Source organism: Chinchilla lanigera, unplaced genomic scaffold (assembly GCF_000276665.1).
Source record: "Chinchilla lanigera isolate Chin_1 unplaced genomic scaffold, ChiLan1.0 scaffold00098, whole genome shotgun sequence".
NCBI lineage: Eukaryota > Metazoa > Chordata > Mammalia > Rodentia > Chinchillidae > Chinchilla > Chinchilla lanigera.
The window spans coordinates 450,559-478,434 of NW_004955499.1; the positions used below are offsets into that span (position 1 = coordinate 450,559).

Below are 27,876 nucleotides of genomic sequence, written 5' to 3' on the forward strand. Positions count from 1 at the left end.
AAATAACTGACATCTCATGTTTATTCAACTTACTTTTTAGACGTACACTACATGAGAAACAATAAAACGATTAGAAAAATATAACCAAAAACTTAGTACACTCGGAGGGATTTGGTGGCATGTTCCTTCATGCATGCAGGACAACTGAGGACCTGTGCACACCCCTTCTGTTACTGGCTTTCCACAATACTGTGTTTAGCTGCCATCTGAATTTACCAAAATGACTACAGGTATTCCCACGTAATACACAATGACATGAACTCTCCACTGTTCAAGGCCGTGTTTCATAAAAAAGTCATGTAAAGATGAAGATTTCTCATGTTCTATATTTGCAGTAACACGTATACATTTGTATGTTTTCTGATGTTAAGGGCATCACATACTTTGTCATTATTTGCACAGGTTTACTGGAAAGGTTCCTGACAGGCTAAGTAATGTCAGTGTAAGTCACTTCCTATATCCAGGTATTTCACTCCCTCTTTTCCGTGTATGACACTTAGTGCTGTACAAGACTTCTGCTTATTGTTCAGTCTTTTGCCCCAGCAGAATTTCTTTCCTGTATTTGATGACACTGCCGTACACGGCACGCATTCCCACATTGCTTACATAGGCAGCATTCTACAGCGTGTGCTCCTTCACGCCTATGACAATGACCGTGGGTACTGGGAGCTTTCCCACACTGCTCACATACACAGGGTTTCTCATGAGGGTGACTTCTTTCACGTAGTTGTCAGGTATCTTGCCTGCTGAGAGTTTTCGCGCACCGCTTGCATACAGTTTCTTCCCAGTGTGATTTCTTTCATGCAGGTGACAAGTATATAGTCTGGTGAAAGCTTTGCCACACTGCTTACATACATAGGGTTTCTCCCCGGTGTGAGTCCTTTCATGTACTAGACAATAACTTTTTGTGCTGAAGGCTTTCCCACACTGTTTACACACATAGGGTTTCTCCCCTGTGTGGGTTCTTTCATGGACTTGACAAGTATATTGTCTACTGAAGGCTTTCCCACACTGTTTACACATATAAGGTCTCTCCCCGGTGTGTGTCCTTTCATGCAGTTGACAATTCCTGTGTGTGCTGAAAGCCTTGCCACACTGCTTACACACATAGGGTTTCTCCCCACTGTGAGTCCTTTCATGTACCTGACAATAACTTTTTGAGCTAAAAACTTTCCCACACTGTGTACATACGTAAGGTTTCTCCCCAGTGTGAGTCCGCTCATGTTCCTGACAATCTCTGAGTGTGCTGAAACCTTTCCCACACTGCTTACACATGTAGGGCTTTCCCCCCGTGTGATTCCTTTCGTGTACACGCCAACTACTTTTAATGCTGAAAGCTTTCCCACACTGCTTACATACATAGGGTTTCTGCCCACTGTGGGTTCTTTCATGTTCTTGACAAGTATATTGTCTGCTGAAAGCTTTCCCACATTGGTTACATAAAAAGGGTTTCTCTGCATTGTGAGTCTGTTCGTGGTTTTGACAATTACCCCGTGTGCTGAAGGCTTTCCCACACTGCTTACATATGTAGGGTTTCTTCCCAGTGTGAGTCCACAGATGTCTTTTACGCTCTGTGTGTGTGCTGAAGGCTTTCCCACATTGCTTACATACATAGGGTCTCTCCCCAGTGTGTATTCTTTCATGTATTTGACAAGCACCACGTATGCTGAAAGCTTTCCCACATTGCTGACATACATAGGGTCTCTCCCCAGTGTGACTTCTTTCATGTGTTTGACAATTACCCCGTGTGCTGAAGGCTTTCCCACACTGCTTACATGCATAGGGCTTCTCCCCAGTGTGAGTCCTTTCGTGTACTTGACAGTTACTGTGGGTGTGGAACCCTTTCCCGCACTGCTGACATACGTACGGCTTCTCCTCAGAGTGAGTCTGTGTGTGTCTTTGGCAGTTTCTGTGTGATGCGAAACCTTTCCCGCACTGCTGACATACGTAGTGTTTCTCTCCACTGTGGGTTCCTTCATGTTCTTGACGGCTACCTTGTCTGCGAAAACCTTCCCCATATTTCTTACGTACATAGGGTCTCTCCCCAGCACGAGGCCGTTCACGCTTTTGACAACTAACAGTTGTGCTGAAAGGTTTGTCACACTGCGTACATATGTAGAGCTTCTCCCTTGTGTGAGTTCCTTCACAGTTACCAAATGAATTGTTAGCCAAGGATTCGTCACAGTGGTTACACGTGTAGATTTTTCCTCCAGTGTGAGTGCCTTCATGTGTCTGAAAATCATGGTGAGAATTAAAATCTTTTGCATGTGGTACACATATATGCGTATTCACGTCACTACAACTTCTTTCCCCAATTTGAACATCATTGCATGTAATGAATGATTTCAAATCTTGCTTATATACAAGTGGCTTCTCTTCAATGGTACTTTCTTCAGCGCAATCAGAGGAGGATTTCACACATGGCGCGTATTCTTGGAGTTTCTCCCCAGGACTCGTGTTTGCCTGTTTCTGAAAGGACTGCAGTTCTGGGCAGGCTTTGCCATGTTTATCACAGGAAGAGAGCTTCTCTTGAAACCCCTGCTGCTCATATGGTTCGAGCACACTGTTAGCCACGACGGGTCCATCTGCTGCTGAATGACCTGCCAGGGGCCTTCCAGACGAAAGGCCTTCACCTGGTTTTCTACCAGCTGTCCTGTGCACATCTGTACCTGGAGTCAAAGCAACCATTTCTTCACGCTGATACCGTAATTTATATTCAGATGATCTCTCTACCTCTTCACGTCTGTAAAAGGCAAAAGAAACAAAACAACCAATCACATTTAAAAGTGTCTTTTTGGGCCGGGCGTGGTGGCACACACCTGTAATCCAGCAGTTGGGAGGCTGAGGCAGGACAATCGCTGCGAGTTTGGGGCCAGCCTGGGCTATAAAGTGAGTGCGAGGCCAGCCTGAACTGCATAGTGAGACCCTCTCTCAAAAAGACAAAAAAAAGGTGTCTTTTTGATAATGATTTATCATGAGGAGATCTACTTTGATGTCCCATGATAATATTTAATCATCAATTTACTGCACATTCTGAATGATGCCTGGGAAGCAGCTTTTGGCCAAGCCATAGGATTTATTAGGGAGTTTGCAACTGACATGCTTGTAATACACAATATTTGCTTTCATCCTGAGGAACTGGAACACCTGTTGATGAGACACGTACAATATGTTGACATGTTTTGGTAACTTTTGCTCCATGACCCCACCCCTCTCCGTCCACTGAGCCCCTTCCCCCACTCCAGAGTGTCTGCCTGTCTCTTTTCCGTCTCTCCTCTATTTACTCCTGCACGAATGCTGCGGATTCTCATGTGAAATACAACTGAGGAGATTGAAATTTCCGACTTATTTAATCTAACTGTATACATGCTAGCGCCATCCATATTTCAGCAAATGACATCACTTTGTTCCTCTGTGGATGAGAACTACCCCATTATGTGTACATACCACGTGATTTCAGCGCTGGAAATTGAACCAGAATGCTGGCACTGACATACCCCAAGGGATTCTTGGATTTTATGTGGAGGGGGTCAGTAATCCTTACGTTGCCCAGGCTGAGCAGGAATTCATGATCTCTGCCTGAGCTCGCCAGGGTTCTAGGGTCCCCAGCGAGCCTCTTTATGAACAGGCTATCTCACAGTTCCTTCATCGATTCATCTATAAATGGGCACTGAGGCTTTTTGCAGAGCTTAGCTTTGCTAATCATGCAGGTACGAAGGAGCACTTATGGACCCCTGTAATATGATTACAAGATGCAATTTCTAATTTTCCGTTTCCTGTGGAATCACTATGCACATGTGCATAGATGGTACACCACACTGACAGTCCCAACGACGACATGCAGCTGTACCTTCTACTATTTTGGAACACGGACAGTCGGTGTGCTTTGGAGGTCTGCTTGCAAAGAAATGTGATCAGAACAGTGGCATTCATTTGGGTTTTGAATACATCCACCTTTGCAATTTTTCAAACACTGAATGTGTATATCACATTGGATTACATATAATATCACATATACTTTGTTTGATATGAAGGTGGTCTTTCAAAAACACTTGTATATATAATTAGAAGTTAGCTCTCAGTATTTGGTTCATATACACCGGTCCTCAAAGGCTAAATGCAATTTCATTCAATATATCCGTAATACTGAGCATGGAACATAATTTATTTGTACTTTTTTTGGAGACCTGGTCTCTCTCAAAAATTGACGCTGGCTTGGAACTCAGTATGTGGCCCCGGCTGAGCAGGAACTTGTGGCAGTTTCCTTGCCTCAGCCTCCCGAATGTTAGGATTACAGGCAGGTGCCAGCACAACTGGTTGTCTGTTATTTTATATTCAATCGAAAATGTTACTTTTTTGAATAATATCATTATGACATACATTTGACATACTGGAATGTTTCAAATATGTCATTGCACATCACAGGTACTAGATGTGTGTAAATCCTTGGAGAAATGTGAGGTTAAAGCAACCTGGACATGGTCCTGTTTGTGCAGTTCGATTGGGTTTCACGCTCTGACACTTGAGGAACTTTCTTCTCATAATTACCTTAGAGTTTTCCTGCAATTTCTGTACCCATCTTGAACTTTCTGCTCACCTGGGTTTCTTCCTGAAGTGCAGAACCAGAAATGTAACAATTACTAATGTGAAATATTACTTGTATGAAAATCAGTAGATTGCAGTTGGACTCATGGTAAAACGGACCGTGCCTGGAAGATGCCTCATTACATTTACACCCTCCCACTAAAGAAACTGCTGGTGAGCTCCAGCCAATGCTCTCTGGGTGCATAAATGAGAGAACGGCGTCGTCCTTACCGACGGCAGCCAGGTTCCTAACGGTTTCCCACATCACATCTCTGTAGAGCTCCTTCTGGGATGGATCCAGCAAAGCCCACTCCTCCCTGCAGAAGTTCACAGCCACATCCTCGAAGGTCACGGCCTCCTACATCACCAGACACGCATTTCCAGGAGAAAGAGTGAGAGTCACAACATGAAATATCTCAGCTCATAAAAGCTCATGTAAGGCTGTGTTTTCCAAAAGTTTACTTTGGTCATCAAACATGTGTTCTCCACCCATCTGCACTTGTCTCACAGGAAGGGTGACGCTACACCGGAGTTCAGTGCTAAAGCAACAGCAGAATGGGAACTCTGCTTCTCCCGCTGGTTAATCCCAGTTTTACTTGTATCAAGTCACTAAAGCACGGGTCAGACAAGGGCCGGATGTTAGAATCCAAGTGAAAAATGTAAGCTAGGCAAATACCTAAGAATTACTGTGAGGGGTCAGAAAATATCATTTTTCTCAATTTGTTATTTAGGGAATTGACTCCCGCTGACTCTCTTTCGACAGCACTTTTACACTTCTACCTGCTTTCATACACACAGCCTTCGTTGAACATTAAGCAAAACTGATGAATGATAATTTGGAACGCTAATGAAAACATGACAGTTTGTAGTACAAAACGCCATCAGATTAAGGAACCCATAACACCCTATGGGTCAGAGACCTGAACGGTGGCATAAGGGAGAGGAACAGCGGATGCATAGGATGAAAATGTATGTGCAATGTGCCAATCACCAGTACTTTGCAAACTTAACTGGCAGTAATACTAAACAAAAAATTGAAAATTTTCTTTCACTCCCCAAAACATCTGCAAATGTGACAGAAAAGCACCTGAACTTTTGGTACCACAGCACGTCCACAATACAAGGTAGACAAGGACACCGAGCGGCCAGAGCATGCACTTCTGCTCTCTCCGTCCTGCGAGATCTGGACAACTGCTGCCACAGGCCGGGGAAGCGGCCTGCGGCGCCTCACGTGCAGGCACTGTTCACCCTGGGCAGTTTCCCCCCTGCGCTCGGCATGCGATCCCTGAGATCCTTCTCTCTCCCTCCTTCCCGCGCCCCCTCCGGTTCCCCCCAACGCCGACTTCTCCCTGACGATGGACCCACCTGATTTTACTGTACCCGGGCGACCTCCCACAGCCCCAGCGGCCAGAGCCCCGCACCGCCGAGGAGCTCCCTGCAGGGCGGCTGCAGCCACTTCCTCCCCTGCTCTAGATCCCCCACCCGGCTGACAGCGATCCCCTCCACCTGTCCTGCACTTCCTCTGAACCTGACCCCCTCCTCCATCCCCTCCCCAAACTCCGCCTCAGACCTGCTCCAGGCTGCAGCTCTGCCTCTTCCCGTCACTGCTCCCCAACTCCCACCGTGAGCGCGGGCGGGAGAGGAGGGAACGCTCCTGTGCAGCCTCCCTCGGATCCGTCAGCGCGGTGCTCCCTTTCAGACACACCGGATACGTTCGAGATGCAGCCCGATACCTCATCCACCTCAGGACCGCAGGTGGGACGGCATAAACCTTACTCTCTCCTAACGTCCTGCCTGAGGAACGGGGGTGTGTTAGGTTTTAGGATTTGCAGACGACCACGGCTGCCCTGTGCTGCATCCTCGGGAGCGCTCTGCGACCGTGCCCTGAACCACCCGATCTGGGGCTCCAACTGGCTGGATCGGAACGCACAACCCGCTGCTGGGGGGCCGAAACCGTCGGGTCCCCTGCTTGGCTGAGGAGCTCCACAGAAGGCAGCACACAGGGCATCGGTCCTGATAGGCTTGACGAGACACCCCAGACAGAAGATGAAAACCCGCCTGGGTTGGCTGCAGCCCTCAGACGTTCTGTGGCCCGAGGCCCAGAGGCCCCGGAGGCCAACTGGCCTTCAGGAGGCACTTCCCTCCTCAGTCAGCTCCAGACGCTTGAAAAATGCCACCAGCGCTGGGAGGCGGACCTCAACCCCACAGCAGGGTGGAAGCTGGCCGTCAGGGTCTTTCAGGGTCGGGATGCGCAGTGCGTTTCGGAGTTTCAGCGGCGTGCCTCCACCCCAGGAAAACCCAGCCAGCAGCCAGGGTGCCCGCGAGGCCGCCCGGCCCAGGGGCACACAGGCGTGAAAACCTGTGCTGTGCTGACTTCACCCGCTCTGCTGTCTGTGCTGCTCTTGCCGTGCAGTCTCCTACACCGGCCCCTGGTGCCCACGTAATGAGGCCGGTCTCGGGGCTCCCGTCCTCACCTGGCACAGCTGCCAAGTTGCCGCGGGTGGGACTGAGGCTCATGATCAGTGCGGAAGCTGAGCGCCTGGGCACAGGCAGCACCAATGCAGCTCTGGGAGGGTGCGGGAGGGGAGGCGGGGCTGCGCACGCTCGCCTGCACACGCTCGCCAGCTCACACGGCGCCCGGGCTCGTGGGCAGGAGCGCCGAGCCCCGCATTCCCCCACCGGGGGCTACGAGGTCACCCGGCGTGTGACCGCGCTGCCTTCAAATGGACGCAGGGAAGGGAGGACAGGGCAACTACCGCCCCCAACATCAAAAGATCAGCCTTCCAGTTCACCTAGAGTGACACACACAGCGCGGTTCTCTTCTAAACAACAAAGCCAAAAACTCAAAACCCACAAGGATTAAACACGCCCATTTTCTTCAAACTGCAAAAATGAGGGCGCAGTTAACACAAGTCTAAATTCTTTTGACAGAAAATCAGGAGCAGAAAACAGCTATGTGAAGTTTCAATGTCCCAATAAAAGAGATTTAAGCAAGAATGAAATTCTGAGAGGTGAAAAGCCCTTGGGCCAGTGCTTAGTTTTGGAACCAGAATCAAACCCAGGGACTCACACTTGCCGAGAAGGTGCTGTATTGCTGAGCTACTGGATATAGGTGCTGTATTGCTGAGAAGGTGCTGTATTGCTGAGCACTGCAATACTGCTGTATTGCAGTGCCTGGGGCCAGTTCATAGGACCTAAAAATGACTCCCTTTTACCCCATGAAGTATTGCCAGGATTTCACAGTGAGCGTCAGGAAGAAATTGTTTCATGTTTCCGACAATGGGGTGGGAAAAAGCAAACAATTTGAAAATGCTGGTGTTGTAATAAGTTCTTTTTTTGTTTGTTTGTTTGTCTTTTTGCAACAGGGTCTGGCTATGCAGTTCAAGTTGGCCTTGAGCCTCACTTTGTTGGCCAGGTTGGTCTCGAACTTGCAATGATTCTCCTGCCTCAGCCTCCCGAATGCTGGGATTACAGGTGTGTGCCACCACGCCTGGGTTTAATAAATTCTGACTGAAAGAAAGAACTTCTGCACAGCCTGCACCCCGGGGACATTTCTACACACAAAAACTTTACAGGCAGTGAGGCACCCAACTCCAGCTACTCCAATCTTCCTCCCTAACTGCTACTCAAGGATGATGTGATGCTGACATTTACCTCAGGAGACTACTCAGATGTTCACCCATGAACAATAAACAACAGCGACAAAACCACGGGGAAGAGGAAAATATGGCTCAGGAAGGAATCACATAAGTTATGCAAAAGAGATCTCAAAATGGGCAGTGAATAATTACATAGACAGAATAATGACAAAGAGAATCAGGCAGTTACCTTAGTTGTGCAAAAAGTGATGGCATCCAGAGACAAAGAACCTAAAGGCAACAAAATGGGACTTGGATGAAACCCTAGTAAAGATGCAGACCTTATGAAAAGGCTACGCAGAAGTTGTCCAAATGCAGAGAATAAATGAATCTATTGCCACAGATTCTGTTCTATAACCAACAAGTTATGTTAAAATTGACAACACCAACAACCTACTAGATTCTTAGCACTGCTGTTCCGGAATATGGGTGACATGAATTGTGCACAGGACAGGAAACACTGAGTATCCCAAGGTATCGGAGACCCTTCCACAGTGCCAGTTAAGGGGAGCCCTGCAGTGAGTCCCCAATCTCCTGCCCAGAGTTACGGCGTAATGGTGAGAAAGGTGAGGAGCAAGACACAAACACTGCAAGGAAGCAGGGCCTGGGAGGACCAGTGTTCTCTGGGAACAAAGACCCAGACTCTCCAGCTGGCCGCCATCCCACGCGCCAGTGCGGGGGCGGGGACGGTGCTTCTCCTAGAGCAACACAGAAGTAGAGGTCGAAAGGGCAAGTTTAGCATCATAAAGGAAACAAGTTAGGAGTCATCCCACCCTTGGGTTCTAGCTTACCCTCTACTGTCCTCAGCAGACCTCATCCTGCTCTGCAAGCTTCCCAGCCTCGCTGACCATCCAGAGCTCAGTGCTGACCCGGAGGATGCAGGCTTTCTGCATTCCAAGACCGGCCCACAAGGCAGGGCAAAGCGGGGCACACACAGAGAACGTGTCCCTTCATAATTCACGGTCCCCAACACCAGGGTGCATGACTGTCCCTGAAACAACACGACATTTCAAAGAGGGGTTTGGATTAGTAGTAAATACATATGCCTCACCCTGGAAAAGTAGAAAATGCTAGGCCAAAATCCTACTGAACATCGTAAGAGACAACAGAAAGTTCAGCCACATAAAATGCAATTAAAACAAAGACAGAGAGAAAATCCATAATTATTAGAAACAGAACAAATAAAACAACAGAAACCAAAACAAAAAAGCTGCACAAAAATTCAGTATACTAACAAGCCAGGTGTGGTGGCGCGCGCCTGTAGTCCCAGCACTCGGGAGGCTGAGGCAGGAGGATCGTTGTGACTTCCGAGACCAGCCTGGGCTAGAAAGTCAGCCTGAACTGCATCGTGAGACCCTGTCTCAAAAAGTCAAAAAATTAAAAAAAAAAAATTAGAAAAAAAAAAATATATATATACTTAAAAATGATGGAATTTTGAAACAATCTGACAGTTTTACATCCAATATGTATAAATTTTTCAAAACATCAGGCTTTAAATTGTAAGTATATTAAATTTTCATCTGTAAATGAAAATATAAATGTTTTTCAAATCTCACAAATATAAGATACATAAAGGAAAATACGAGGAAAAGGGAATGTTATTCATAAATATAAACCAGTGTAGCACTGATTAAATAGAATTTGCCTAATCTATGAGTCTGACAGTACTCAATCTGTACCTACAAGAAAATAAGGATGTCATAATCAAATGATCATATAAAACGCAGTTCTTGAAGAACTAATACTGCTTAATAAATATTTTACTTAGCAAAGCATCAAATGAGATGCAAAAACATTGAAATTGAAGAGAAATTCAGCGTTGTGAATGTTTTGGAAGATGAAAATACTTCTAGCTATAATTAATGGAACAAGAACGCAAAAATCATGATATACTTCAACCAAGATGGAGCAGTAGTCTCACTGAATATTAGTTAATAGTTCATTTGCTTCCTCTAACCAGTGCAGAAGAAACAGTCTTCTCAAAATTACAAGAAACACTTTCGAAGATAAATCAACAGAGCAACATCGAAGATCCTAACATATCCAAAGACAGGGAAGTAACGGATGCAGGCCAGGGAGAAGCGTGTCTCACTGCAGGTCTACGGGTAACCCACACAGAGAAGCTAAACACATCCTGAGCTTACACATCACCCTCACTCTGACCACGCAGCCCGGGGGGTCTCACCCCAGATAGTGTGTGAGCCAGACATGAGAAACAAGGAAATCTGAATCTGGGATCCCACCCAGCCCGCTTCAACATCCTCCCAGGGTAAAACTGCTTTAATTACGTAGGCCTTATCCTGAGCAGAGAGCAACACTCACCCACAGTCATTTGAATCCTGACCTATTTCTTTCCCCAATTTCTGTTCTGAACCCAGGTATGTTGTTAGCTAAGCACCAAACGAGTCTCCAAAAGGAACTCGCTCTAGCTGGCCCAAGCTGCACACTCGCAGCACCCACAGCTGCCACGATTCTGACGACTGAGATCGCAGTCTCGGTGCGCACAGCTCCAAAAGCAGATTTCAGGCGGAAGCACACGATGTGTTTCACCGTGAGTCACTATTCAGAAGATATCGGGATGGCACAGACCCTTCCTGTTGACACAAATGAAGACAACTGTCTCAAAGAGGCTTATAGTAAAAAGACATTTGTGCAGTTCAAAAACTTGTGACAGCTTTAACATTCCAATGCCAGAATCGGGGAAATATCATGCTTAAAAAATGGCACTACACATACAAAACTAATCTAAACTTCACAGACATACACCGCCAGAAGAATTCAAGGACTTTTTTCACACAAGGCATCACATACTCTCAACTGGCAAATGTTACACCATCCTGGACATGAAAATGAATACACAGTTGATGCTGTTTAATTTAACCAAAGACTCTGAGCTTGGCAAGGAGACACGATTTTTAAAACCCCACCGGAGAAGAGCTTGATGATCCACACCTGCAGCCACGCCACTGTCACAAACAAAGCAGGATCACGAGGTAAACCCTCACCTTGTGTCACACTGTGAGGCCCTCTTAAAACTTACTACTACCACTACTATTAATACTACTACTCATTTTTCAAATGGATATAGAGGGGAGCACGTGTCCTGGACTCAAGCAAAGCACCCATCCAATGACAGAATGCTTTTCCCTTAATCCCTTAACACACCACAAGGGCAGACAAAATTTTCTAAGTTCCAATTTCACCCATGGATGTTTATACAACTCGGTGACAAAAGGCTTACTAATCTAACATTTCTAAAATTCCTTTTTCCTTTAGTTCTCTGATATTTTACTGGTATCCAATCCTAGCCAGCATAAGACACTTTGTTCATTGACAAACTAAAATATTTTGAGCTCAAGGTACATCTTTTCCAGTTCAAGGCCTGACTTGGCCACACTCCACCGGCCTCTTTTCCCACATTCCACCCCTTCTTTACTCCTCCCCGACCAAAAAACCCTTTTATAACTAACAACTGATGGGAAGGCTAAACAGACATTGGTTCTTAAACACTGCAGCAGTGCTCCTTTATGAAAAGTTACCTCAATAAGCATTTTGTGATTTAAAAAATGTCTACAAACTATCTAAGACTGTAAGGGTTATGCGAGAGATGGGACCCATGTCTCTTTTCACTCATACCTAGAGAGGTTACATGAGGACCATCCACTTTAACTAGAGCATCCGTTACTGGTTAGCATGCAGTCGCCTTCGAAAAGTTGTCATTTGAAAGATGACTCCATTTTCTTCTTCAAAAATGAGTAATTCCTCCTTCTTGGCATTCTAAACACACCAATGGAAACTTTCTCTTATTTTTATTGCTTTCAATGATGTGGATTTAACAATGACTTTTAGCAAGCATGATGATTCCTCAGACAGTGCAACTCACGACCAGTAATGTTCAATTTGTTTTAGATTTTCTGCCATATCAACACCGAACAATGACTTTTACGTGTGAAAAAAGTAGTTAGAAATACAGGAATTTACTGTCATCACAATGAGGATCAGGACTGAGGTCACAACTGGTGAGTGTGAGACCCTGTATTCCAAACGCGGATTAAATCTGGCAACGGTGGGTGTCGCACCCACCTCCTGTTACTGGGGCAGAACAGCCCAGACCCACAGCATAAAGGAGAAGATTTGATGACTCCCAGATTCAGGCCATGATGCCCTGGGAATTAAGACACAAAGAGGATGGCGAAAAGCACGGTGGGAGGAAGGTGCCCGGAACCCTTGGAAAGTGCGGTGTTTCAGTTTCAGATCAGTATTAACTAAGCAACTGCACTTGCAACACAACAGTTGAATTTAGCTTCACCTGAGGTGATTTCACTGTATAAAAACCCCTAGACTGTACTGTATAAAAAAAGCCTATACTATCAGTTGCAACCCACTTTCAAGCTTTCTCTTCTCAGGAGCTTTTCTTTCATAAACTTCTACCTAACCGCTTTGGTGACCTGACACATTTACCAGGCTGGAGCGCACCTTACGGCAACACTTCAACTCAGTGTTCACGAAACCTGAAAGGTAGAAATGACCGAAATGTCCACAAATGGATGACTAAACAAAAATGTAAGCTTTCCATATTATTCATTCAGAAAAATTAACCATTTTTCTCATAAACGCCACAGTGGAAATCCATCTTGGAAATGTCAGCAAACAAGTCAGACACAGAAGCTGTGCTGAATTACCCACCTACGCGGAACGGCCAGGGCGGAAGCACATGGGAGATCGGTCATTTCTACGGGTTGGGGAAACAGGAGACTTAGGAGGAAGGGCTTGTTTGGGAGCAAAATGAGACACTCTAAGTGGACGCGGCTATGCGTGACCTATGGTTTTAAGCGAGTGAATCAAACCGGAAGTTATACTTTACTAAAGCTGGCAAAAGACAATCTGTACTTAGTAAATGGACAGAGAGCTTGGAGAGGTATCTGCGATGCCGCTAGTGATAACGAATGGAGAGCGCAAGGCGGGAGACAGAGAGACCTGAGGGAGGGCAATGACGTACGAAGTGGAGGAAAGGAGGATGAAAGTTAGGAAAAACAGTAACAAAGGGAAGGGACAGAGAAAGGAGGCAAAAAAGAAATGAGAAAAAGTAAAAAGCAAAACCAGAATGTGGAAGGCAGGGAGGGTGGGGAGGAGAGAGGACAGATGGGCGGAGGAGGAGGAGGAAGAAACGCAGAGGCCAGCGTGCTGCCATTTACCGCGTCCCCAGCCTCACCTCCCCCAGGTGCGAGTCCGGTGGGAAAGGCCTCCTTCCATGGCTCTTCTGATCCTTGTCCCTAGGGATAAAGCGACAGCATTTCCACCTTTCCTGTCAGACTCTGCGAGTATCCTGCGAGGTGCTTCAGGATTTGGGCTGCACGGACCTGACAGAGGAAAGGCCAGAGAGCTTGCCAAAAACCAGATGGATTACACTCATAAAGAAGGCAGTGTGCTGTCCCTCAGCGCAGAGACCTGGAAGGTGGCGGACGAAGTGAGGACACAGCGGGGGACAAGGAGGACTGTGCAGCTCGCACGGTGAGCAGGGTTTCTGCTCCTTACTGGGCCCCTCAGGAGGGCTGTGGTGAAACTCATGACAAAAGGAACCCACAAAGAAAGAACTGATCTGATTATTTCAATTTTGAGATGAATATTTTCTAAAACCCACATTTTGTGAATTATTTCCTCAAGGTTTTGAATAAAAAAAAAAACCCGTAACGTGATTAATAACTTCATAAAACACATATACCACAAAACTAGCAAATGTTACACTCAGTGGAGACACGACTAGTACGTAGTACATGAATAGTACATGAATGATTTCAAAATGAGAAGTCAAGGGTATTCGCCGTGTGCACTATGTTGTCACATGAAGCAACAGCCACGCGTTACCACAGGACAACACAGGCAAGACGGCAAACTATTGAAATGGAAGAGCTAAACTCTCTGCAGGTATGACAGAAGACTCAAGACTTAAATCTGAGAGCAGTAACAGGGAGACTATGTTGGCAAAGGAAAGATCAGTGGGATATGATGGAGCTACAAGATACACAATCAGAAGACAAATTAAAAGTAAATACAGCGCTTCAACATTTTGATCTCAAGGTCAGTACACACAAAAACTACAGAGAAATCTAAAGGCTATTTTTAAAGACCAGTAGTGAGGTGATTATTAGTGAAAAAGGGAAAAAAAATGCTAAAATGAAAACTGCAGGAAGGTTGCTATACCATGTGGATATAATGAACATTTTAGGGAAAAAAAACCTACACTGTCAAAAATATATTTAATTACAACACTGAACTTACTTAAAATTTTTGAAAATACAATCTGAAATCTTTCTTGAAAGAAATCACCCAGACGCCCCCACCCGCTTCCTCACTCAGACTCTGCAAATATGTTCTTTGGTTAATGAAAATATCTCCTCAAATGTCATTGTAAAAAAATGACTTTTTAAATTTTTTAGGTACTGGGAATTGAACTTAAGTCCTCATGCTTGCCAGGCAGGCACTGCACAGCTGAGCTAAATTCCCGACCCTAAGCAAGGACACTTTTGACACCTAGAAATGTCCTCACACTCCACAGAGTTTAGGAATTCTTTAAAAATTATTGTACACTATGATCAACAAATTCTTCCAAATTCTGCAACATGCACAAAGAGAAAAATCACACATAGAAATAAAAGTGGAGCAGATGTTCTGAATATCAGGAGAGGCACACGGGGTCAGATTTGATGATGCAGTACTCCAGGAATTATTTCAGTTATACACTTAACACACTATATTTGTAGTACAAGTAAAACAACTCTAAATTTAAGAAACATCTACTAGAATTTCTTCTGAAAAACAAAGGACACTGTTCTATTTTCAAATCTCAAATAAAAGAGTAAAGAAACAGAGTTATCTTTTCCAACTATTTGGAACATGCTCTGCACTTACAGTCACTTACGCCTGAAACTCAGACAACACGTACACACACTAAATTCATCAGAAGGACCAAGGAATACACTTGCATTAAACAAACAGATTTGATAGGGACGGCGGGACAAATCAAATGTACAAATCATTCTTTTATGGTGGTAAATTGCTCATTGTATTTGCCAAGTGAATCTGATTTTTGCATCACAAATATTCTAATGTGCACTCTAGTTAGAACACTTACAAAACATGAAAGTAATCCCTGTAAAAAAGTATTATAAAAGAAACTGTAGGAGTGAAGATATCTTCAAAAATAAACTGAAAAGGCACAAATATAAAAATGACTTTGAAAACATGAAAAGTAACTTAGGTTCACTGCTCAGGAAAGAAAATACTTTATGGGAAAGAAAATACTTTATGAAAATAACAAGCAAATGGAAAAATATGAGAAGGAATGTTGATTTTCCACACCTGATTAAAAACAAAGGAACAAAAGGAAGTTTTTACCACAAAAATTTCTCATCACACATACGAGAATCAGAAAAAAGCGAGTATTTCATAGAAGGCCTTGCACAGGAAAATAGAGTCTATAAAATGAAGGCATGAAAAGTGGAAAAAATGAAAAGACATAATTAAATTTTCCTACAAATCCAAGAAACTCATCAAATTAGAAAGGCTAATGTTGGTTGTTTATGAGAAAATAAGAGCCACAGCCCACAGGCGGAAGTGTGCGCGGGTACACTAAGATGTTACACGGATGCACACTCTATGCATCAGCAAAGATGCTTCTGAGCCCCGAGCAGCTATGGCATTTTCTCAAATCTGCTTCTACGGCAACAGAAGAATGTGCCGGTGGCATTTTCACTAGTGACAGACTAGATAAGCCTGCTTGCCCAGAACTGTGGAAAACCAAGTAAACTGTTATGAAGACATAGAGTGCAGACCCCGTCAGGAGACATACAGTGAAGGAAGGAAATCTAGACAACAATACTGAGAGAATTAATGAACACACAGGATGAACCCTCTGACATACTCCCACGGGGGCACACTAAACACGAATGCACAGGAGCTGGACGTGTAGCGCAGCGGTAGAGCGCATGTCTGTACCCGTCACTCTCCAGGGTCTACACACAGCAGGAACACTGTGCATGAAGCTGTGGAGTATAACTCAGTAATGGTGAGCAGGGCCACAAATGTGGAAAGACACACCTACAGAAATGTTGTCAAGCAGAAAACAAGGGACATTTAGGGGCAATATTGCATACCTTTTAAGGGCTGTCCTGTGTGTTATGTGACATTGATTGACCTCCTTGATCTCTACCCATACGATCTCACTCATGCTCTCCACCCTGAGTATAACAAGACAGCTGAGACACACGCACGTTTTCTGACGGGCACAGGCAGAAGTGCCTGAGAATGCCCGACACAGCAGATGCAGAGGACGTGTGAGCTCCTGAATGCCACGGAACCACAATGTGCCAATGAAGACCACAACAGCTGCCAGAATTCTCTGCACCCCAAACCCAGGCAGAATGAATGACACTACCCAAAATCCTCTATCCTTGCACCCCATATGCACTACTTCTCAGAAGTCACTAGCATGAGAAACCACAACAGACCCCACGGCCTCATGGTGTATGCTGACGCCCACTGGAGAGGGGAAGACTGACTAAGGGGCCTTGAACTGAAGCTGTGCTTTATCCAGCAGTGTCTCTCTCCCTAGGCTGTTTCCAGGGGCTTCCCCACGATGCCAACATGGAAGTTCAGCCTCAGAGTGTGGGGAGCCCAGGACATACTTAGGGGAATGTCAGGGATTGCAGTTTCTTGCCATATTTGAAATACATAAGAAAAGCTCAAGGTCATCTCTTTCGTCAGACAGATATAAATCATGTGAGCAAGAGAATTTCATGAGAGCAGAGGACTTCTTTATAATATGAATCAAAAAATACAGTCAAAGCAAAACAAAAACAATACAAACAAAAAATAAACAACAAAACAAAAAACAAAACCTACCTAACAACAACAAGAAAAATGCCAGGGCACTGTTCCCTTTGCAGCACAGTACTACACTACTTACTGCCTGGGCTGCTCTGGAGAACAGGGTCAGTACAGCATTCCACACAGCAAGCAATCTGATGAAGGTCATGTTCTACAAACGACTTTATAGAGAACTCAAGACATGAATCTACAGGTGCTTCTTGAGTTTTAAAAGGAAACTATTGTGACGAATCCAAAGGAAGTTGAAAATAAAATGTACCGAAAGTGCACAGAATACACTCTACACATTCCTTGATCTGTATTTGGGGAAATCTATGTAACATGAAAATTCATCATAAAATACTAAATATCTCATGAACATCATGGAGTACAGGGCACGGTAACCACTGGCTGTGCACCCTGGTGTCCAGCTGCTGACAGAGCAGTGACTCCTGACTGCCGCCCCATCATGAGCAGGTGTTGTACCATGTACCACTAGCGAGACAAGAAAATACCTTACAAAACTGAAAGATTTCAGTGAATAAGTTTTCTCTATCTTTAATACTGAAGACTTAACTCAGGGCCTCATGCATGTTAGACTGGAGGAAGACTGCAAAATATTTACTCAGTATTAAAAGAGGGTCTCGCGCCATTGTCCGGGCTTGGTGCTGCAATGCTCCCGTCTCGGGCTCCCGGGCAGCACGGATTAAAGGTGTGCACCACCAGCTCTCACTGGTGGTTACTGTACCCGGACTCTGAAATTCAGTAACTCATGGTGATCAGAGAACGCCCCCCTGCACTGGCAAAACGTCACCTGCTTGTCTTCGCAGCAGTGAGGGAGGTGGGCACGGTATCAGAAGTCCTCCCCAGGCAGGCACCCGAGGAAGATTAGGTCTCAAAAATTTAAAACAGAGAAAAGGGCCGGAGCTCAGAGCCAAATTCCTGCATCCAGTCCATACAATAAGAACGTCAAACACACCTTCACATCTTTGTATCCAAGAAAAACCCCTTCCCACGCTACTTCTAGGATGATGCCCTGTCTCTTTTTAAATCTACAAGACCAGCTGCCTAATGTCCGATTTTGCATCCCAAACGATCCAGTGAACTGATCAGGAATAAGAGAAGACACTGACAGTCCCTGGTACCAGGCTCCCTGCTTTCTTGTGCCCTCGGACCCTCTCAGGCCCAGGCAGCTCACCACGCTTTAATCACTGTCACATCTCAGGGGAAAGAGCTCACTGCTGTCATGCTCCTTTCACCTCTGTCTGCATGCCCTGCCCCCTGTTTCCCTTCTCCTCCCTTTGCTGCTCCCTGTTAAAAATCCCTTTTACTCCTATTCATTCTTGTGGCTGCGGGTGGTGGGCGACAGAGGAATTTTCCAGCAACTAGTTTAGCAGCTCGTTTCCCCACTTCAGAAAGCGGCCTTGTGGAAGGGGAGCTTCATGGAGTGGTCTGTCATGTTTCACTGCGGGCTCTGAGCCGACTGTTGGCTGTGACAGAGGCCACATGTCCTCTACTCTTAAAGGCCCGGTCCCTTGCCCAACGTTCCCCATGGGGCTCAGCTCTCCCTGCATTAGCAGGGTTTGCACTGGGAACACGGAGAACCAAGAGAGAAACGTGGGAGGAAGGGGAGACACGACGGAGGCAAAGCAAAAAGGCAGGGGCACCAGAGCAGAAGGTGGAAGAAAGGAGGATGAAAGGAGAAAGAGTAAGAAAAGGGACCAAAAAAAGAATAGAAGAATGAGAAAAGGAAATAAAAAGAAAAAAGAGTACTGTAAGGAGGGAGAGTGGGAAGGAGAGAGGACAGATGGGTGGAGGAGGAGGAAGAAACGCAGAGGCCAACGTGCTGCCATTTACCGCGTCCCCAGCCTCACCTCCCCCAGGTAGGAGTTTGTGGGGAAAGGCCTCCTTCCATTGCTCTTCTGACCCTTGTCCCTGAGGGTAACAGCGATAGGATTTCCACCTTTCCTTTCAGACTGCGCAGGGTCTCTTGGGAGATGGTTTAGGATTTGGGCTGGACAGACCTGACAGAGGAAAGGCTGGAGAGCTGCCACACACAGGCAGACGATACCCACAGAGGAGGCAGTGCGCCGTCCCTGCGCACAGCACACCCTGATTTGGCGGATAAAATGAAGACAGAGTGGGGGACAAGGAGGACCAAACAGCTCAGGAGACCACTCGCACGGTGAGCAGGGTTTCTGCTCCTTACTGGGCCCCTCAGGAGGGCTGTGGTGAAACTCACCACAAAAAGTCGAAACAAAGAAAGAACTGATCTCATTATTTCAATTTTGACACAAATTTTTCTAAAAGTTCTTGTTAATTACTATCAAAAGTTCCTTTTTCAATAGGTTTTATTTTGTTTTCTTTTGTCTTTTTGAGTCTCGCTATGCAGTTCAGGCTGGCCTTGAGCTCACTTTGTAGCCCAGGCTGGTCTGGAACTCACAGCGATCCTCCTGCCTCTGCCTCCCAAGTGCTGGGATAACAGGCGTGCACCACCACACCCGGTTCAAAAGTTCTGAAATGAAGAAACACACAGTAATGTGATTAATAAATTGATAAAGCACATATACAACAAAACTAACAAATGTTACAATTAGGACATAATACATGAATTTCAAAATACAAATAAGTCAAGAATATGCATTGTTTCAAGTATGTGGTCACATGCAACAAAAATTTGTATGTTAACACAGGACAACACAGAGAGGACACAAAACATGACAGAAGATCGACATAAAAGGGATAAAATCACAATGCATGAATGATAAAAGAACAAGATGCAAGGGGCTGGGGATTTAGCTCAGCAGCACAGTGCCTGCCTGGCAAGCACAAGGTCATGAGTTTGATTCCTGGTACCAGAAGAAAAACAAAAAAACAAAATAAAACAAAAATTTTGCAGGGCCTGGTGGCGCACACCTCTACTCCCAGCACTTGGGAGGCTGAGGCAGGAGGATCATTGCGAGTTCGAGACCAGCCTGGGCTACAAATTGAGCTTAAGGCCAGCCTGAATTGCATAGCGAGACCCTGTCTCAAAAAGACAAAAAAAAAAAAAAAAAAAAAAAAAAAAGAACAAGATGCAAATTTCAAAAGTAACGATAGAAAGAATATCTTGCAAAAGGCAAGATCAACCGGAAAAAGTCAGTTTCTCACAGTTTTAATTCTCATTAAATAATGAGTTTAAGTCATAATTTTAATAAAAATTAAAACTAGGCCCATACGATGAAGCTCCATGATACACACTAAGAAAATAAATTATACAAAAATATAGCATTTAGACATTTTGATGTGAAGGTTAGCACCCCCAAAAAATACAGAGAACTCTAAAATGCTCTTGTTTAAGTACCAGTATTAAGCTGATTATCAGTGAAAATAGGAAGTAGTTTGTTATTAGCAGAATCAAAAATGTAATGCCAGCCATGGTGGCACAAGCCTGTACTCTCCCAGGACTTGGGAGGCTGAGGCAGGAGGATTGTTGCAAGTTTGAGACCAGCCTGGGCTACAAAGTGACCACAAGGCCAGCCTGAACTGCACAGCGAGACTTTGTCTAAAAAAGCCACCCCCCAAAAAAAGAATCAAAAGTACAAAAATATCCCTATGCCATTTGGCTATAAGGAACTGTTTAGGGAAAAAGTTACATTATCAAGAATACTTTTAATTACAAGATTGAACTTGCTTAAAATTTTTGCAAATCCTTCTGAAATCTGCTTAGAAAGGAGTCAACTGGATGCTCCACCTGCTCCCTCACTCAGTCTCCACCAGTATGTTGTTAACTTAATGCAAATATCTCCACTTGTCACTGTAAAGCAAGGACATTATTCACACCTAGAAATGATCTCTCACAACACACAGTTTAAAAAGTCTTTTAAAAAAATATTGTATAGTATTCCCAACAGATTCTTTAAAGGTTTGCCACATGCCAAGGAGAAAAATCACACATAGGAATAAAACTGGAGATGATCTCAATATCAGGAGACTCATGGACAGATTCAGATTTCATGATGCACTATGCTAGGAATTCTTTAAACGCTTTGTACAAATTTGTTTGTTTGTTTGTTTATTTATTTATTTTGGTACCGGGAATCGAACTCAGGACCTTGCACTTGCCAGGCAGGTGCTTAATACATGTAAAATAACCAAATTTATGAAACATCTACTAGAATTACTTCCAAAAAACAAAGGATAGTATTGTATTTTTCAAATTTCAAATAAAAAAGTAAAGAAGAGAGATATGTCCTTTCTCATTATTTGGAACATTCTACAAAGTTACAGTCACATATGCCTGAAACACAGGCAACGAGTAGACACACTAAATTTATAAGAAGTAGGAAAAAATACACTGGCTTTAAGCAAACTGAGATTTGATGATGTTGGCAGGATGAATAAAGTATATAAATCATAACTTTATGTTGGTAAATTGCTCATTTTATATGCCAGGTGAATCTAATTTTTGCCTCACAAACACTGGAATATGCACTCTAGGTAGATTAAAAAATTTATATGAAATATGAAAGTAAAACATGGAAAATTAGTGTATAAGAAACTGTAGCAGTGAGGATATCTTCAAAAAATAAAGAGGCACAAGTGTTAAGGTTGCTTTTTGAAGATACAAAAATTAACTTAGAGAAAGTTAATTTCTTTCCATCAGGAAAGAAAATATTTTATGAAATTAACATGTACATGCAAAAACTATGAAAAGAAATTTTCATTCTCTACAGCTGATGATAAAATACCAAAAACAAAAGAACATTTTTATAAAAAATTCATCATGAAAAATATGAAAATATGCTAGAAGCAGATGTTTTATACAAGGAATTGAAAAAGAACACAAAACAGAGACATAAAAAGAGAAAAAATGAGAAGATATAATTAAATTTTCCAGGGCTGGGGCTATAGCTCAGTGGCATGGCACCTACCTAGCAAGGGTGAAGTTTTGAGTTCAATTCCTGGTACCCTACCCCCACAAAATTAAATTTTTCTAATAATCCATGCAACTCATCAAATTAGAAAATCCCTATTGTTGGTTGGCTATGAGAAACAGGAACTACAGCCCACAGGTGGAGGTGTGGATGGGGTACATTAAGATGTTAACTGGGGGCTGGAGATATAGTTCAGTGGCACAGCGCCTGCCAGTCAAGTGTGAAGTCCTGAGTTCGACTCCCTGTACCAAAAAAACATAGTACTTACTGCATCATGAAATAAGATGTGAAATGGATACATACTCTGTGCACCAGCAAATAGGCTCCTGAGCCCTGAGCATCTACGACATTTTTCTCGAATCTGCTTCTAAGACAACAAAAGAACGTGCTTGAGGCATGTTCCCTAGTGACAGAGAGACAAGCCAGTTTTCCATAACTGAAAGCCAAATAAGGTGTTTTAGAGCCAGGTGTCACGGCACACGCCTGTAATCCCAGCACTCGGGAGGCTGAAGTAGGAAAATCACCATGAGTGCAAGGCCAGCCTGGGCTCCATAATCGAGTTGAAGGCCAGCCTGAACATGTCTGTACCCGTCACTCTCCAGGGTCTAGACAGCAGGAACTGGGCATGGAGCTGTGGAGTATAACCCAGCAGTGCTGAGCAGGGCCACAAGTGTGAAAGAAGAAACACCTGCAAGCAGAGCGCTAGTGACATTTAGGGCCAATATGTCATTCTCTCAAGGGCTGTTCTGTGTGTTATGTGACACTGAGCAACATCCCTGACCGCTAACTGTGCTATAAATCTCGCTCACGCTCTGCATCCTGAGTATAACCAGAGAGCGGAGACACACTCCCATGTTCTGATGAGCACACTCAGCGATGCCTGAGAACCACCACCTTAGCAGGTGCAGTGAACACAGAAGCTCCTGAATAACAAGACACCCAAAAAGGGCAAAGCAAGACTACAAGGCTGCACACCAAACCCAAGCAGAACAACACTACCCAAAGTCCCCTCCCTATCCTTGCACACTCTCTCCTTGTCCTCACCTCCTGCACTACTTCTCCGAAGTCACTAGCATGAGAAACCACAACAGACCCCACGGCCTCATGGTCTATGCTGACGCCCACTGCAGAGGGGAAGACTAAGGGGGCCTTGAACTGAAGCTGTGCTTTATCCAACTGTGTCTCTCTCCACAGGCTGTTTCCAGGGGCTTCCCCACGATGCCAACATGGAAGTTCAGCCTCAGAGTGTGGGGAGCCCAGGACACACTTATTGGAATTTCAGATATTGCTGACTCTTGTCATTTATGAAACACACCACAAAGGCTCACAGTAATTTCTTTCCTCAGAGTTATAAGTCACTAGAAAGGGGAAGCATTTCAGCAGTGAGAGTGCTGGACAGACCTGCCCTCAGATCATTTAAGTGATGGAAGAGGAACCGGGATCGTAGCACTGAGCACCCCAGTGAAGAAGTGAGGCTGATCCCAGGTTAAACCACATAGAAGGGTTCCCAGAGTCAGCACAAATCAGAAGTAGGAACGGAAGTGTTATCTCTTTAGCCTGGCACGTGCTTGGTGTCTTGTGTCAAACTGCTCAGCCCCGTGTCTTCAAGCAAAAATTTTGTTCTACTCCCTTGCTGTGGTGATGGAAACCAGAGAATTTGACCAGACCAAGGGACCTCTTCAGCACAGGAATGTTGTAAAAAGTCAGAACAATCAAGCGCAGCTATAAAGCAAAATACCCCAGAGTAGTGTCCCCTCTCCAAACAGTGCTCACACTGTTCTGGCCGGGCTGCTCTGGAAGCTGGTCAGTACAGCAGCCAACACAGGAAACACTCCGACGCATGTCAAGATCTACAAAACTTTGTACAGAGTTCAAGAAATGAGTCTACAGATATCACTTGAGTTCAAAAGGGAAACACTGTGATCAACCAAAAGATGAAAATAAAATATATTCAAAATGCACAGAACATACCTGGTTAATCAATCATGGTCAAGCCTTCTTTAAACCTGCTCAACACATACTCCTTCCCCTGTACTTTGGGATATTTATGTAGCACGTAGACAAATTCATAATAAAATACTAAGTAGCCCATGAACATCATGGAGTACAGCGCACTGTAGTCACTGGCTCTGCACCCGGGTGTGCAGCTGCTGACAGGGCACTGACTCATGACTGCCGTCCCATCATGAGCAGGTGTTATACCATGTACCACTAGTGAGAGGCGTAAATAAATTACAAAACCGAACGATTTCAGTGAGTAAGTTTTCTCTTTTTCTTCAGTACTACAATTTAACTCAGGATGTCACGCAAGTTACCCTGGAGGAACACCCCAAAATATTTACTCCATAGTGACACAGGCTCTTGCTCAACTGTCCGGGCTGGGCTTGGTGCTGCAATGCTCCTGTCTCAGTCCCCCGCAGCTGGGATTAAAGGTGTGCCCCACCGGGCCTCACTGATGTTTACTCTCCCCAGGTGCTCAAATCTCAGTGAACCACGTGACTAGAGAACCCCATCCCTGCACTAGAAATGTCACCTGCCTGTCTTCGCAGCAGTGAGGGAGGTGGACGCACTATCAAAATCCTGGCCAGCCTGGGCAACTGAGCAAGACCAGGTCTCAAAAATTAGAAAAGAAATATGGGGATTATGCAGCTCAGAGCCAAATTCCTGCATTCAGTCCCAAAACAATAAAAAACATCAAATACACGTTGAAATCTTGTAACTAAGAGAAAGCTGTTTCCATTCTGCCTCAGCGATGACGCCCACCCTATTATTATTAAGCATACCAGACCAGTTTCCTAATATCAATTTTGCCCCCAAATGATTAGGTGAACTGATTAGTAGCAACAGAAGACACACTTACCTAGTAGTATCTAGTACTAGGGTCCCCTGCCTTCTTTAGGCCTGTGACCTTTGACCCACTCAGGCCGAGACAGCACACAGTCCTTCAGTTACTGTCACATTGAGACCCATGTGATCTCGGGGGAAGGAGGTCACTGTTGTCATTGCTGGTTTCACCTCCCTCCCACAAGCCCTGCTCACAAATTTCCCTTTTCCTCCCCTTGCTCCTCCCTACTAAAAAATCCCTTCTACTCCTACTCGTGCCTCACTCTGGGGATTTACCTCTGCTTCAGTGCTTGTTTTATAGAGTCCATCTCAGTCAATTTTTCAATCTTAAATCAATGTGTAGAAGCAGTGCAGGGACGACAGCAATGATCTCGGGGGTGACAGCCCTTGCCCTTCCCTAAGCTGCCAGTATCACGTGTCCCCGTCCATGCAGACGCCCCAGGTCAATGTGCGTCTCAGCTCGATTTAACACACAGCACTTTCAGAAAGTTGTCCTTAGCAAGGACCCTTTCTCCTCCCTTGGTACTGGGTACAAATTCTCTGGTGTCACAAACAGGACAAAAGAAAATAAACTTTCAAAAGTTTTTCAGAACGGTGAACCTTCCCTCTGCAGAGAGAGCACAGCCTGGCGCTGGCAAGCACGAAGGCTGAGAGAGCGCTGTTTTATCCCTGATGCACACTGTCCTCACACCATTGGTGCAGCGTGGTCTCACGATCTAACCTGATCGGCTCATTTCATGAGGTCATGGTTGCTAGGCAGAGAAAATTCTGTGATCCACAAAGCCTTTATTACAAAGTTTTAGGCAGCTGGACAGGCACACAGCCTTTTGCCTCAAGTTTTCAAAGAATGGTGAAAGAAGCACAGGTACATTTTACAAAACTAGGACTTTATATAGGTAGAGATTCTTATAAAGTGAAGTCATTTTAACTATATATTTTGACAGAGAAGACTACCTCTTTCCACACTGGTAATGCATTAATATCCCCACCACATTCGTCAGCATTCTAAACTCTCCGAAGGCCTCATTTAAATCATCAGATGGTAAAGAACAGTTTGTTTTGCTGCCTCATGAATAAGGCACAGAGGTAGGGAAAATGGCCAGAGGCAGAGCTGGGAAGTAAGTCACACTGATGAGAATTAAAAATCTTTGGTGAGCTGCAGATAGAAGACCAAGTCTGAACTCCCTCAGGAAACAGAACGCAGCCCTCACTACTGCGAGGAGGTGAGGCCACTCCTTGCTCCCCACTTTCCAGGAACCTCAAGTGCAAAATAACCACTGTCTGTCTAGAATCCGTTTCCTTTGCACCTCACACAGTAAGAAAACTGGTTTGAGAACCTGAGTTTCAAATGGTCGTTTTCAATACAGAGTCACCGGTGATCCGTTGTCACTTAATAAATAAGCAATTACTGCACTCTGGTTCTCTCAATTAGCTCTGGGTCGAGCAGCCACCTGGCCGCCCACTCAGGAGCTTCCAGGAATCTGCGCTATTCTTATCTCCAATGCAAACTCTCCTAACACAGGGAGAGCTGAAACTCACGCGGGTGAGGGGTTAGATACGGGGCTGGGCCTTCTAAGGAGAGGAGACACGGCCTCTGCGTCACAGAAAAGAGTCATGCGGACAGCCGGCAACTTCACACTTGTGTCTGTGTAGCTTAACAAGGTCACTTCCCCAAAACCAGTTGCTTAACAAGTGGCTGCAAAATTGTCTGACAGCCCACTCGGTGAGACTATGAGCTCTGTTCTTCATTGTAAGTTGGGGTCTGACACACACAAGGTGGTAAGTGTTTGGGCTGCTGAGTGTGCCGCGCAGGAGTTCAGGGCGTGCTCGGGAAGCACCGCTCCCGGGTCACATCACCTGCGATGGCAGGCCTTTCCTGGGATTCTCCCGGCCCTTATCAACATGCATTATGACAATGACAGTGTGGGGAACTATGGGAAACTCAGGAATTCACTGAGTAGGAAAAGGCGGAGGTGTGAGGAGCGCGGGTGGGTGTGACATCCTGCATCGCAATGAGGGGAAGTATTGGAAACTCGGGAATTCACTGAGTAGGAAAAGGCGGAGGTCTGAGGAGCGCGGGTGGGTGTGACATCCTGCAGCGCACACATCTGCAAACGTCGGAGCCTCCAGCTCTGCTCCTGAGAGCGACGACCCCAGGCTCCCAGCACCCCGGCCGCCCCGGCTCCAAGCCCCACTGAATCTAGTCCCGCCGGAGACCCTGCTCTCCCAGGCTGCTGAGGCTGTGCTGCTATAACGGAAAATGCCCCCCGCCCCAGACATAAAGTTGTGTTGCCTCCCTGGCAATGCAATCCACCTTGTACTTCATTTTCTGATGCCCAAGTAACGGCAGGTGAACTTCATTTTCTGTTAGTCAATTAAGTGTCTGTTTCTCAAAAACGGCTGGTCACTATGAGGCACAGCCCAAGAACCAATCCCCAAACGACAAGGCACTGTTTCTGCACCTGTGCTTCCTGCAACCCCATAAGCCCCGCCGGCCCCTGGGGCCGGAATTCTTTGGGAAGACCCCCATCCGGCTTGACGGCATGAATAAGCCCACTCCGGCCTCCAAACCTCAGCGCCTCTCAGCTCCTGGGCAGAAATTTGCTGTCACACGGCCACACCATATGGTACTGCGGGCGGGGAGTGAGCCGTGGGACGGGGTCCCGGGACGCGGCCGTCAGCCTGACGCGGCCTAGCGAGGGAGGGAGGGGACCACAGCGCCGAGGAGCGGGAGGACCTCGGGGCCCGGCCCCCACAGCGGGCTCTGGCCATTTCCTGTCAGACTCAGCCCGACTCCAGCCCTTCCCCGGCTTGGGTCCCCCACCGTCACCATCGCGTGGCTTCCTGGTCTCCCAGGGTGCTTCCCACGCAGCCTGCAGCCGACAGAAGTCCCAGAAGGCGGGCTAGCGAGCCGTGGGACCCTCTGCAGCGGGCTCAGCACACGGAGCCATGACACCGGAAGTGCCCGCCCACCTCGACTCACCCGATTGGACAGTTCGTGCAGCCCGCCTCTGCGTCGCTGATTGGCT

The 27,876-nt window shown here is 45.6% G+C and overlaps 1 protein-coding gene across 3 annotated transcripts; it reads right to left on the minus strand.

Annotated features, from left to right (window-relative positions):
* Positions 1-306: 306 nt before the first annotated feature.
* Positions 307-27,800, minus strand: LOC102003671 (zinc finger protein 431-like). Of its 3 annotated transcripts, none has more exons than XM_013505568.1 (4): positions 27,672-27,800; positions 4,816-4,942; positions 4,549-4,609; positions 307-2,743 (listed from the first exon to the last, which is right to left on the minus strand). In XM_013505568.1, exons 1-4 carry the CDS (start codon positions 27,678-27,680, stop codon positions 619-621), a joined length of 2,322 nt encoding a protein of 773 aa, XP_013361022.1. In that variant the 5' UTR covers positions 27,681-27,800; the 3' UTR covers positions 307-618. The 3 variants fall into 3 exon arrangements, with proteins under 3 accessions (XP_013361022.1, XP_005406558.1, XP_013361023.1); XM_005406501.2 differs by lacking the exon at positions 27,672-27,800 and adding an exon at positions 27,419-27,663; XM_013505569.1 differs by lacking the exon at positions 27,672-27,800 and adding an exon at positions 9,014-9,373.
* Positions 27,801-27,876: the final 76 nt, after the last annotated feature.